The sequence below is a fragment of the Carassius auratus genome, chromosome 17 (assembly GCF_003368295.1).
Source record: "Carassius auratus strain Wakin chromosome 17, ASM336829v1, whole genome shotgun sequence".
Taxonomy (NCBI): Eukaryota; Metazoa; Chordata; class Actinopteri; order Cypriniformes; family Cyprinidae; genus Carassius; species Carassius auratus.
The window spans coordinates 19,869,314-19,883,470 of NC_039259.1; the positions used below are offsets into that span (position 1 = coordinate 19,869,314).

Below are 14,157 nucleotides of genomic sequence, written 5' to 3' on the forward strand. Positions count from 1 at the left end.
CTTTTTTTTTCCGCACCAGCGTAAGAGGCATTACTGGCGACTTGACAGCAAGTGTATTACCCTGTTCCAGAATGACTCTGGGAGCAAATACTATAAGGTAACTTCAAGTCTGACACTTGAGACGCACATTAACAAATGAATCTAGGAAGTATCTAGAGGGCTTTCATCATTTCCTTTGATAATGCTGATAGTTTGTCTTGATAGGTTTCATGGATCACCGCACACATCAGATCCACACGCATGTCTCTGCAATACCATTGAGGTTTCAGCTTTCAGATAAGACCTCTTAACCTTCTCCAACAGGAAATTCCTCTATCCGAGGTGCTGTCTCTGGAACCAGCGAAAACATTCAACCTTCTGCCTGAGGGTGCCAACCCACATTGCTTTGAGATTGCCACAGCATCTCTGGTGTACTATGTGGGAGAGAACCTGGCTCGAGCCGAAGGGGGAACGCTGGGCTACGGAAGCAGCGTGCTTGTAAGCGGTGTGGGACAGGACGTGGCCCGCATGTGGGAGATGGCCATCCAGCATGCACTTATGCCTGTCATCGCCAAGGGCATATCTCACGGCGGCCATCACAGCTACCACAGTATGAACTTCATGGTGAAACATTTAGGGGCTCATGCAAAGACCCTTAGAATGTTTCTGGGGGGGGGGGGGGGGCACAACAAATCCAGAAACGCAGTGCAGTTGTAATGTTACATTGTGTACAAATATGTACAGCATTTGATAAATACCTTATTGATCATGATTCAAGTGCATTCTATGCGTATGCAGGTGTGTGGCATGAATGCAATTCGTACATACTATGTCTGGAATTGCCATATCAGACATGCAATATCAAAAGCACCGCAGATCTGAGAAAGTGTCCACTTTACTTTGGCCATTTTATGCCTACTGTTTCATGTTGTATATTTTCATGAATTGCTTTCGGCAAATTTTAGCAGGAAAGTATTTGGACACAGGCTTTTGTGATAAATTATTCGCTTGTTAAGTCTGATGTCACGTAGCAGCGCTTCCGTGTCCAAACGCTCTATCAGTTACCACGAGAAAACAACAAAAGGTGCTAATATAAACTCACAATGTGATAGAATATTAGCGAAAAAGTTATAATCTTAAAATTTAACTCCATACCGAAGTCCCAGATAGCCAGACAATGAAAATGTAGACATCCAAAAGAAACATCCTGTAATGAGTTTGTTTGTTTGGTTTTATACCTACAGAAGATGTCTCCATTAGCATCTCTGTATCCAACTGCCAGATCCAGGAGAATGTGGTAAGCTTTTTCTTATATTTGAGACACACATATATCTCATATTCTTTCTGCGTAGTGCTTTGTATCCGTGTGCAAGAGCTCAGTGTTCCCAGTGCTTGCCTATACCTGCAACCTTGAGTTCCAGTGTGATATAAACACAATGCCTCTATTGGAGATTATTTTGATTACCTGCTCGGCCATGGGGTTGCCATGGTTACTCGAGTCTTTCTGACACAGTCCTAGTGAGATGTGGAAATAGCTCTTTAGGCTACTGGTCTGAATTCAGCCATTGTTACAGTACAAAATAAAAAAAGAGACTAGATCAGAAGAAATCTGATGTATCAAGCAATGCTCCTGAGCTTTGGGAACAGCCCATTTTGGCACATACACTTACATTTTGTTTCCATGTTTTTTTTTTGTTTTTTTTGTTTTTTACAGGATATTAGCACAGTGTATCAGATTTTCCCTGATGAAGTACTTGGCTCTGGGCAATTTGGCATTGTCTATGGAGGTAATGTACCAGTCTATTTACAGGGAGTTCTCTGACATGAGCACCCGGTGAGGAAATGTTTTGGAATCTGCGTATTAAAAGTAAAGAGAATGTGTATTTTATTGTATTTAAATATTTACATTTACTGTATTTAATATACTCAGTATTAAAATATACTATACTTAATATTTTAATGTGTAAATACAATTATTTAAATATTTTGATATTTGAATATATTTTTAACAAATTGTATGTAGTAAAATGAGTGTGTAATGAGTACAGTAAATACACATTCAAATATAACCATACCACCACAATATAGATCTTCCTTTCTGATATAACACAGGGAAACATAGGAAATCCGGCAGGGATGTTGCCATCAAGATCATAGATAAGCTGCGATTTCCCACCAAGCAGGAAAGTCAGCTGCGTAATGAAGTTGCCATTCTCCAGGTAAAAACACAAACAAGAAACACAATACAAAAACTGCTGAAATTTTTGGACAAGTATATTTAATACACACACACACACACACACACACACACACACATATGTATAAGATTATGGATTTATTGGAATTATATACATACATACACTGCCATTCAAAAGTTCTGAATGACAGTGTCTCTTATCCTCATTAAGGCTGTATTTATTTGAACAAAAATAAAGGGGAAAAAACAGTAATACGGATGGATTTATATTTTAATATATTTAAAAAAAAAAAATTTATTCCTGTGATCCAAAGCTGAGTTTTCAGTGTCTTACGTCCCTTGAGAAATCATTCTAATATGCTGATTTATAATCAATGTTGGAAATAGTTTTGCCGCTTAATATTTTTTTATAACCTGTGTGCTATTCAAAATAGAAAGCTTTTGTAACAATTTACACTACCGCTCAAAAGTCTAAAAAAAATTAAGAATGAATTAAAAATTAATTAATATTTTTGTTCAGCAAGGATGTAATAAAGTAATAAAAAGTGATATTAAAAATTAATAATGTTAGAATTTTTTTTTAAATAAATGCTGTTGTTTTTTTACTTTATTTATCAAATAATCCTGAAAAAATGTGCCACAGGTTCCAAAAAATATTACGATGCTGATAATAACTAATATGCTGATTGAGTATCAAATCAGAATATTATAATGATTTCTGAAAGATCACGTGACTCTGAAGACTGAAGTAATGGCTGCTGAAAATTCAGCTTTGATCACAAGAATAAATACGTTTTTAAAATAGAAAACTGCTATTTTTCTGCTATTAAATTGATATAATATTTCAGTTTTTTCTCTGTATATTTGATTAAACAAATGCAGCCTTGATGAGCATGAGAGAATTCTTTAAAAAAACATAAATCTTACTGATCTCAACAATTTGAAAAGCACACTGTAGCATAAAATCATTCTAAACATATACAAATAGAAGAATAGAAATAGAATATTTATTTATTTTAGTAATAACGAATATAATAGATTACTATTATTATTATTATTATTGGTGCATATTAAATCTCTATTTGTCAATAATTTTTTTTACAGTATTGACATTTTTGGAATTGTTATAATTCATATAGATGTTAATTCAGATGTCACATTTGTCTTATGTAGAACCTCCACCATCCCGGCATCGTCAACCTTGAGTGCATGTTTGAGACACCAGAGCGTGTCTTTGTTGTCATGGAAAAGCTCCATGGCGACATGTTGGAGATGATACTGTCAAGTGAGAAGGGGAGGCTGCCAGAACGCATCACCAAGTTTCTTGTTACGCAGGTACGTCTCACAGGCAGTTTCGCACACTCTTGACTCCAGCATAACAATGGCAGAATCTACACACCATCCCATATAAATATTTAAAGCGAAAATAAATGGTAAAGCTGGACTTTTGCTTTTGCATTTTATATTTATGATGTTTTATGTTTTATACCACATTATAATAATAACAGCGTTCCACTCTTTTCCTAGATTCTCATCGCTCTCCGCCACCTTCACTTCAAAAACATTGTTCACTGTGACCTCAAACCTGAGAATGTTTTGTTAGCCTCCGCTGACTCTTTTCCACAAGTGAGTAAAATCCGAACGGAACGAGAAGTAACAACAAAAGAAAGGAAATATCTGAATGAAGTGAGGCCACACCGAAATTAACATAAATGGATCTGTTTTTGTAAATGTGCAAGAATAAAAGATGGTAATTATAGCGTTTGAGGCACAGGGTTGTGTGTGTCTCTACATTCTAATGAAAGATTTCTAAATTATCCTCCCATTGTTTCTTCTGTCTGCTGCACGAGCTTGTCTCTGGAAGCTCTCAAGCAGAAAGATGACTCACTGTTTGAGCGCAGGCAAACATTTTTGGAAGAATACTAAACAAATCACTGTGTGTCATTTACAAATATTTGGCAAAGGTGGAAGCAGAACTAGAGCTGTCAATGTCTGAGCTCGGTTCTTGTGTCCTCAGGTGCTTGTTTCTGTGCGCAAATGTTTCAAAGGTGGAAAGTGTAGATCAGCAGGAGATACACTGTAACCACATCCAACTGGGTGATAATTTCACTTGACTTTCGTTCAGACTGTGACAACTGATCATTACGGCGTCTGTGGTGTTAAAAGCTAGCGCGAGAACAAAAGGATGTTATTTTTTTGGTCTTTTGTGCATTTCAGTCCTAGTCGAGTAAAATAGCCAATTCTTCCTAGTGTCTGCTTATTGTGATGCTCATTATTCGGCGATTTGTCTTGCAGGTGAAGCTGTGTGATTTTGGTTTTGCACGTATTATTGGTGAGAAGTCTTTTAGGCGTTCGGTGGTGGGCACCCCGGCGTACCTCGCACCGGAGGTGCTTCGGAACAAGGGCTACAACCGTTCGCTAGACATGTGGTCAGTGGGTGTCATCGTCTATGTCAGTCTCAGTGGCACCTTCCCATTTAATGAGGATGAAGACATTCATGACCAAATCCAGAACGCTGCTTTCATGTACCCGCCAAACCCCTGGAAAACAGTCACCCCAGAGGGTAAGTTTTGGGGAGAATAGATAGCATGTGGCACAACCTTCAATGAATATGGAATGGAGAAGGTAAAGTTGTGTTTCAAGGTATTGTTCACTCTGAAAATGAAAATTCCTTCATTATTCAGTCAACCTCATGCCATTCAAAACCTGTAAAAGTTTATACTTCTCAGTGTTTTTTGTCCAAGCAAGTCATTAGGGTCCAATGTAAGGGTCCGCCGATATGCATTCTTCAAGGCCGTTGTCAATACTTGTCTTTCAAGTAGACAGATCACCGATATTTTGAACCGATATATGTCTGGTGTAAAAACTGGTGTAAAATTAAGAATAACAAGGGCTTTCTTTAAATACCTTTAAAGATTTTATCGGCAAATTGGTTTTGAAAATAGCTGATATTGATAACCAAAAAAAAAAAGCTTAATATCGGTACCGATAATTGGTTGACCCCTTGACTTAAATTATAATAGACAAGAAAATTTTTAACATTTTCAAATATATCATCTTTTGTTTTCCACAGAAGAATCAAATACATGTTTTGCTGAAGTAAAACATGGGATAAAACAAGGGATAGTTTGCCTCAAAAACATATTTGTTTTTGAGGCAAACTATCCCTTTAACAACAAAACGTTTTGTCTCCAATCAGATTTTGTAGTAAATGCACTGAAAAGGTTGTGAAATACTGAAATAGGGATTTAAACCAGAAGTCAGAAGCTGTATTAACCTCTCTAAGCTGGAAACTGTCTTAATACTCAAAATGTAAGCGTTAACCCAGAAACAGAGCTATTTTGCAAATCTAACCTTGCATGGCCAGCTGTATGTGAATAACCTTATTAGAATAATTATTTCGAATTAACTTCCATTAGCTAATGTACAATGATGACCATATTGCACAAGAAATGCTATTTCTAGCCAGCCTGCTACTGATATGCACCTAGTTATGTGACGTTAAACTCTATTTTGAAGTCATACTTCAGCTTGATGTTCCTACTGAAGCTCTAATTATCGCCGCCCTGTGACTGTACACAAAGGTGACCTCAACTCACCCAAATCATTTCTGCATAGCTTACGGTTCATGATCTAGGAAGATATGGTCAGTGTTAATTCAAACTTGAGGCTTGAATTGAGGTCTACAATAGGTAATATTTATCTTTAAGTCATATGCAATCTGTATGAATAGAACTGACCTCATCTCATTAACTCAACTAGATTTTTGATGCCCTCACCTTTGACCCTGTTTATTCACTAATGCCCTCCTTCTTCCTCATTAAAATAGCAAGAGAACTGGAGACCACACTTTACTTACTTAAGAACACAGGCAATTGGAACAAATTATTCACATAGATTTTTATTTATTTATATAGTTTGGTTGGTATCAAGTATGGCCATTTTAATAATTACTTTGTTTGTAAAAACTCTTTTAATTGAATTTGTTCCTGTTTACTGTGAAGTGAAAATATTTAAGTGCCATAACAAAGACTATCTGCTTCCTAAAACAAATTGCAAAACATATGAAGAAATTTGAGAACAAATTAATTTATATTAGTTCTTTTTTTTATTGCAATGCATTTAAATGCATGTGCAATGGTAAATACACAGACTTTATATTTTTGGATTTTCTCTGTAAAAGCATTTTTCATTATAATGTAATAATAAATACTTGAAATAATTTTGACAAAATGTAAAATGTATTTCCAAATTATTATTATTAAAAAAAGTGTAGTGCAGTAACATTAAATGACTACCCGTCTACGAAGCTAATGGTAAACTGTGTAGATGTGTGAGAGAGAGAGGTGAAAGAGAAGGAAAGGGAAAAGAAAAGATGAAGAGAAGAGAGGGCACAGGTTAAGAAAAGAGATTGGTGAGAGCGTGCTCAATTTTTGTTACGACCCATTCATGTGGATAATGCCAAACGATCCCTTAGACTAAAGCTCGGAGGCCTCAAGATTAAGAAACTTTGGTGTGTCTCTGAAATTTGTGACCCTTGAAATAATGTTAACATGATGTTGGTTTTGCTCATTATCCCATTGGACACAAAATTCTTCAGGTTTTCCACCACAGGCTGATCACTGACAACCTGTTTTGTTGTTACAGCAATTGACCTCATTAATAACCTGCTGCAAGTCAAAATGAGGAAGCGCTACAGCGTGGACAAGTCTCTCAGCCATCCCTGGTTACAGGTTAGAAGATAATGACGTTTATATGCCCTGCGTAAAAAAAGGCTATATGCACACAAAAAAATTTGTTAACCCCCAGTTACATTAGGCAACTGAAACAGGGGCACAATTACCCTCCATGTCTGTGTAAGAGAATATTAACGTCTTAACAAGGCGAGAATAACCCTTCAATGGCAGTGACTGGTCATCTTAATTTATGATTTCTTACATGCAGAGACATAGCAGAGACTTCACACATTATTTTAGGAAACGTCCAAAAGAGGTTTCAAATTTTTATGACAATAACCTAACTAGAAAAATATTTTACTGCAATTCATGTGCTGTAATTTTTTCTTCATGCTACATCTTTGCTTTCACCCATTTATCTTGTCGCAATAATTTCTTTCAATTCTACTCTATTTTTACACTTTTAAATTAACCTTTGAAAAACAAAGAAACAAACAACAGAGAACTGGGTGTAAGGTTTTCAGACACTTCACATTATGTTAATAGCAAATGAAAGTTCATTCTATTTTTCTTCAGTGAGACTTCAAAGTGTTCTAGGACTTCAGTACATCTTTATATGCAATATCCTAATTACTTCTATATATGGTTCAATATAGTCTTTGAACCATGATTAAAGAGTACTGTTGAATGTACTAACAAGCATTTATGGTCAAATAAAATATACTAATAATGTCCTTTATGTTGAAACTTCTATTTAAATGTATCTGTAATTACACATTTGTAATTTAAGTTGCTATTTAAAAAATATTAAATATTATATATAAATATTATAACCAAGTACTTTACATTTGGTTTATTATGTTAGTCAACATGTCAAAACGAGTGTACTTCAAAGCACAAATTATTAAAACATGGGAAAAAAGTCAGGAAAATGTCCAGCAGTCTGAAAGTATAGACCGATAGAAAGTGTTTTATTTATGTATGTAACAAGGTGGAACGTTTTTGATCTCTAAAGATTTATTTTTATGACAGGACTACCAGATGTGGCTGGACCTGCGGACTTTGGAGTGCAAAATGCTGGAGCGATATATCACCCACGAAAGCGATGATTTGCGCTGGGAGCATTTTGCCGAACAAAATGGCCTTCAGTACCCAGCCCACTTAATCAACCCTCATGCTGATGTCCGTGAAGAGGCGGAGTCTGATGAGTTTGTGATGGGCATGCTCAGCGACAGAGTCAGTGTTCTGTAAATTGCTGCCTGGCCCTTTAAGGGCACAACGAAGGAACTCAAGCCAACTGTATACTGTAACATCACCACTTTAGCCAACTGTAAATGCCTTGACAAATCCTAACAAAAGTGCTGCACAATTTCATTTAACCGTACACTACAAATCAAGCACAAATTTCATTATACACACAGTGCCTAAGCCAAAAAAGCCAATCTAGCCATACACAGAAGTACAATCATACCCAAATATACTGTATGAAACATTTTTTCTAACAAAACTGCACTTAAACTACTATGAACAAACATAACTTACAGGCTCCTTTTGTTCTTAAGGACTTTGGAGCTTAAACTTAGAATAAAACTATGTATTAGTATTGTTGTTTTTGCCATTACATTGTTGAAAACAGTGTATCAGCAGTATTTGTATAACTCACAAAAGAAGCGTGTTATAAAATTAACTTAAAAAGTCTTTTATTAACTAAATTATTCTGCTAAGAAATACCACCACAAAGGTTTTGTGGTGACCTGTTGAATTGACGATTACTTGAAAAAATGTATAGTGGAGAGCATTTATAGCTTTTGTGGTTTTGTGTTGTTGTGCTTATGAATGTAGCGTGTGTGTTTCTCTGTGTGTGTGGTACTTTGGCGGTTGGTTATGTTATTAATCTGTGCAAATGTAAGACTGCAAAACAACACTGCCTGTGGACTGGAAAGGTGTTTTTTTTTTTTTTTTTTTTGCTTTTTTTTTTTTTGCTGTTGCTTTTGCTTTCTTCAGAGATGTTGGAATAATAACGTGCAGCTGGTTGTGTAAACATAAAGTATTATGTGCTTATAAAAAGATTTTCAGCGTGTTTCTTTCAGTGTTCTCTTTAAGTGATGATAAGAAGTGTAACACTGATATCAGCAATTCTGTCCAAATGGTTGATTAAATGTTAACAAAATATTTCTTTAGTTGTATAATTATGGCCTGGAATGATTGCAAGTCACAGAATGGCAGTTTGGAAGATACAAGCCCAAAGGTGAGTGAAAAAGTCATAGTGCTTGAAAAAGATCATATACTGTGGGCTAGTGTTTTTGGCAGACTGCTGCTTCATTGCCAAATCGAGAAGGTGTTATTTGCTGTCTGGCCTCAGGAAGAGTGCTTCCTCATCGACAGATGGCGCTGTATGCTTGTGCAGCATTAAAGCCTGAAAGTTGGTACGGTGGGACACTAAAAATGTTTCTTTAATACAACATTTTACAGACGGCTACAGAAATAGATTGGCATACAAAATGAATACGACCTAAATCAAGTAATGTAATGGATTTGGCTTATTTACCAAATATGAGTAGGCTATTAGTATGGGAAGTTGTAGGCTAATCCGTAAGTACATTTTTAAGTATTTAAAAAAAAATAATAGAGTTGTGTTTGAATTCTTCGTGATTGAAAACGAGGCTGTGAAGGAAATATACGCCTTGGGCTGTAGTGTGTTTTGTATATGGACCTATTTTAGTGCCATGATTTTCCACAACAAATTAAACATGTTTCTTTTCTGTCAAAAATATTCTAGCAGGCCTATTATTACAACACCTAATGATTGACAGCACAGCTAAAAATCTAAGCTATAACATTTTATATAAAAAAAAAGTATCATCAAAATATGTCCTATCTTTTTCAGTTTTTAAAATCCCCGTATTATCACTTAAATCTCTTACGAAGTGTACAAATTAACTGTATTATTTCATTAGGCTAATTCATTCATCCAGTCGATTTTGTTTCTAAATAGGCTACTGTCTGTTTTAAACAGATTCTTACTTTTTGCGTATTTTGCGCGCCATTTGTTATCGTAATCTAGGCTATATCTCGTTAAACATTTTTCTAATTTCTATTATTTTCTCATTCCTATTTTTACACATTGCTATAGGCTGTATTTGCTATTGGCTACATAGCCTACAGGCTATCCAGCTCGTCTCCAAACGTATTTTGTCAGGAAAACGAAAATGCGCTTTTCTTCAATTTCTCTAACTTTTGCTCGTTTAAATAGAAAATGTTCCATTCTAAAACAGCAGTCGGTCTTTATGAATCATTTACACAACGCCATCGGCCTATTCCTGGACCAGAGATGACGAGCTCAGACTGAAAGAAAGGGAAGAATCTTACAGATGGGCTGTCTATCGAGTTACGCAGGATTTGAGTCTGTTTTTTCTCTCTCTCATCCAAACTCCTCCCCACAATAGATGGAGAATAGAGCCAACAGTGCAGGTGTTACACGACCAAAAGGAAAATGTACTGTATATGAGTCATATCTCATTTAAAAACAAGAAATTCGATTGAAAACATGGGTAACAAACGATAAATAAAATGCTATGAAAAAAAGCTAGGCTATTGTGAAGTAGCCTATTAAAAAAAATATTAAAGACAACATTCAAAATAAAAAGCCTATAGTTTAAAATAAAAAAGGGTTAGGCAATTATATGGATGAGATTCCTCGTAGAATCTGTATTTTATAAAATACAATACATTCATCTAATCAAACCGTCAATACTGATAGCTAAATAGTTTTTCACAATGCTGAAAATAAATGTGTCTATTATTCATTTAATATAGGTCTTACTTTAAATCTACATTAAACGAACAAGTCTCAAAATGTGTAACAGAATACCCACATTCGGAAGAGACTTCATTACTTGTAAAATAAACAACTAGTGAAGAACTTTTCATTTCTCAACAATAAAAACAGTTAAGAAACAAAAACATTAACAGCGTTAAAATATGCAATATTCGCGTTTCCTGCTAGAAGGGGCAATAATCAAGTAATATAAAAGCAATAAATGTATTAAATTATGCCTTAGTAGAGATCTTATTAACACATTTGTCTTGGTTTTTTTTTTTTTTTTTTTTTTTGTCTCTCATCTATGATGTAGCCTGTCTGCTGGAGTTGCACATGTTTTCTAGGGAATGTGCATTCGGAAAATAGTTAGTATGCAAATGAAGAATCACAGCTTTGACAGCGAGTAACCATATGTTCTGCAAATGCATATTTAAAAAAAAAAAAAAGGAGAGAGAGATATATCCTGAAAGGATTGTTGCCGTAGTAACTCCGTTTTTCTTCATCCTGACTGCGTTGGCACAGACGATTTCACCAAAAGGAAAACAAATATAATAGTTTCGCACGTCTGAATTATTTGGTTCTGTCAGACAAAACACGCAAATATTTTCCCCGATTCCGTGTTGAGCAGCAAACAGGAAACCAGACGGAGCAAAATAAATAAATAAATAATAATAATAATAATAATAACAATAATAATAAATTGCCGATTAAATGACCTTTCAGTTAACGAGTCAGACAGGCTGCTGCTTCTCTTTGTGTGATATTAATTTCAAACGATAAAGCATAGGCTACATTCCGAAGTCTAAATATAAAAAGCAGCCAAACTGTTACAATATATTGGAGTAACTGTATTTAATAGACATTTTGTTGTAAATTGATTTATTTAATCAGCTCTGTTTTAGTCTACGACTGTATTATGCATACTATATTTTACCTTAAATCAGAAAGGTCTCGGTATACTGGACTGACTTTAGCGATCCACCAAATTAAATCTTGATTATGTGAAAACAGGTCAGTGTTGCGCGTGGCAGGTATCAATGTGTAAAACATGCACGTGCAGTTGTGAGCTTTATAAGAGCGTGACACCTTCATCAACCCCCAGTTATCCTCTGCTCCTGCAACGGAGGAAATTAAATCAAAGATTAAAACATGTTAGAAAAATATTTTTTGCTTTTATATTCAATTTGATATCAAATTCTGCCAGCTAGATAAACATAATGCTGACCTGAGATTTATGGATAGTCTTAGAATGGATCAAAGGATAGCTTTAAACTCAGTCAAAATGTTGTTATTTTTAATGCTAAAATACAATTTACATAAATCAAAAATAAGGATAAAATATACATGATAGAAAATAAAATGCAAAGGAAAGTTATGGCCATACTCAAAACAAAACAATAATTAACTTGTTTTATCATCGTTAATATAAAATGAATGTTTCTGATAATGTACAAATATTTAAATATATATTTGAATAAACATGGCAGTTAAATGGGTTCAAGACATTTAAATGCATGTTTTTGTCTCATTATAACAATGATAACAAAATAACAATATAACAAAGTGTTAAGGTAGAACGCTAGGGGACGCCAAAATAGAAACTGATACACATCAGAAGTTGACAAACGAGTAAATGTGTAAACAAATATATGTTTCATATATATATATATATATATATATATATATATATATATATATATATATATATATATATATATATATATATATATATATATATATATATATAAAGAAAAACGGATCATTAGAAATTAAATAATTATACATATTAATAATAAAAGGATAATAATTATTAATGTAATCAATATTTTTTTGCATACTGCAATTTGTTTTAAATTATTTTAGGCTAAATAATATATATATATATATATATAATTATTGTATTTTTTTTTTTGTGTGTGTCCATCAGTGTAACTCATAATCATTTAAGGTTTTATATTTATGTGTCATGTTTTCAGTTAAAATGTGATTTTCTTCATTAGAAATTCAATCCGAAGTGGTTTTAAAAAGTGCAATAAACTCATCATTGCAGATTGTCACTTTGACACCACTTTAATTTCTCTTAAAACGTAAGGTAGCAATTAAACTTAAGATTTTAAACTACAGTTCTAGTGGGTTGAATTTTTTCATAGCATATGGCCATATTGCATAAAGTATTTTGTGCCTCATTATCAAACTGAGCAATATGTGAACAGGGTATTTGCGTATTTAGATGAATGCTGAGAAACAAGTTTTGCAAAACTTTCATCAGAGGACTAGCTCTCATGGCCTGCTTGTTTCTTCACAGTAAGTGTACACCCGAAAACTTTCATTTTCACTTAAAATATATCCTCCTGTTCTGAATTTCTCCACTGGGAAGTTGTTCAGCTGAGAAATTAGACTAGCTAAATATTATGATAACCTTTTCCATCCTAATTTGTAGTGCAGCCTGCACACATGCTAGGATCAACATCAATTACAGTGCAACATTTCAAGTGCATGGCTCAGAGAAATGTCAGGGAGTCACTGAAGGGGAAACGTGGGTGTTCGGGGTGGGAGTCTGGGGGCCGATATTCATTTCCACAAACCACAACTCAGTGACCAAAATACTGTACGATCAATGTCTGGTTCACCTATTCAATTCTCGAATGTGGCAAAGATTTCATTTAAACCCTGCTTATGCTTTTATGTTTATCAGTATCAGTCACAGATCGGTAACCCGGCTGTGTAAACTGTTTTCTCTAGCGAAGCAAGGAAACAAAAATAGCCCACCACACCCAACATGTTGCTAAATGAGGTTATTCTGGGTGGACAGAGCCCACAGCCTGGACCACTGAGAAGTCCCTCTGTGGTGGGAATTCAATAGTTGGCACCGGCGCACATACTCCAGCCTTGCACGCAATGGGCTCATAGCGGAAGTGGAGCGATGGTCAGATCCATTTCCGCCCACTGAAACCCATCCCCCAAACAAATTACCACCCCTTCGTACTAAAGGAGGCGAATGCTGTCAGATAGGGCACGCTCTGCTGGGATTGGGCAGAATGGATGCACAGGGATTCTCTGCGTGTTTGCGTGCTATGTTGGGAGATTAGTGGGATTACAGACTTGGCAGAGGGTGGTGGTGGGAGATTAAAGGCCTTCCTCTGCACAGCAGGGCAATTTTAGTGTGGCTTCATCAGGCGAGGCTGGACATTCTTAACAACAACACGAAATAAATGTGGTGTGCAGATGATTGCTCTGCTCCTGTAGAACTGCCTGCACAGAAAACTCAATCCAGGCTTACTATTTGCATTAAACAACAAACAGATTAGAAGTTATATCAGCCTACGTGTCAATGTAGGTCAAGCACTGATGATTACAACGTTTGTTCTTTTTCCTCACATGTAGACATAAATTAATTCATTCTAAACCCGACCCTAACAATGCAGTCCTGTAGCTGAGCACTTTTAAAGAGATCTTTAAATGCATTCCTTAACATTAGCACCTGA

General features: G+C 35.2%; 1 protein-coding gene and 1 long non-coding RNA gene across 4 annotated transcripts in view; one reads left to right on the forward strand and one right to left on the reverse strand.

Moving 5' to 3' along the window:
* The window catches only part of prkd1 (protein kinase D1), a 35,253-nt gene extending 26,442 nt beyond the window's left edge, over positions 1 to 8,811 (forward strand). For 2 of the 3 annotated variants that reach the window (XM_026286315.1, XM_026286317.1), the window contains 10 exons: positions 20 to 97; positions 304 to 589; positions 1,224 to 1,276; positions 1,694 to 1,766; positions 2,092 to 2,198; positions 3,350 to 3,511; positions 3,704 to 3,802; positions 4,472 to 4,739; positions 6,824 to 6,909; positions 7,885 to 8,811. In XM_026286315.1, coding sequence (XP_026142100.1) covers positions 20 to 97; positions 304 to 589; positions 1,224 to 1,276; positions 1,694 to 1,766; positions 2,092 to 2,198; positions 3,350 to 3,511; positions 3,704 to 3,802; positions 4,472 to 4,739; positions 6,824 to 6,909; positions 7,885 to 8,103 — 1,431 coding nt within the window. In that variant the 3' untranslated portion in view covers positions 8,104 to 8,811. The remainder of the gene's footprint in view (positions 1 to 19; positions 98 to 303; positions 590 to 1,223; positions 1,277 to 1,693; positions 1,767 to 2,091; positions 2,199 to 3,349; positions 3,512 to 3,703; positions 3,803 to 4,471; positions 4,740 to 6,823; positions 6,910 to 7,884) is intronic. The other variant, XM_026286316.1, reaches the window with a different exon arrangement.
* Positions 1 to 14,157, reverse strand: part of LOC113117555 (uncharacterized) — a 36,079-nt gene that overhangs the window by 673 nt on the left and 21,249 nt on the right. The gene's annotated exons all lie outside the window — the stretch shown is intronic.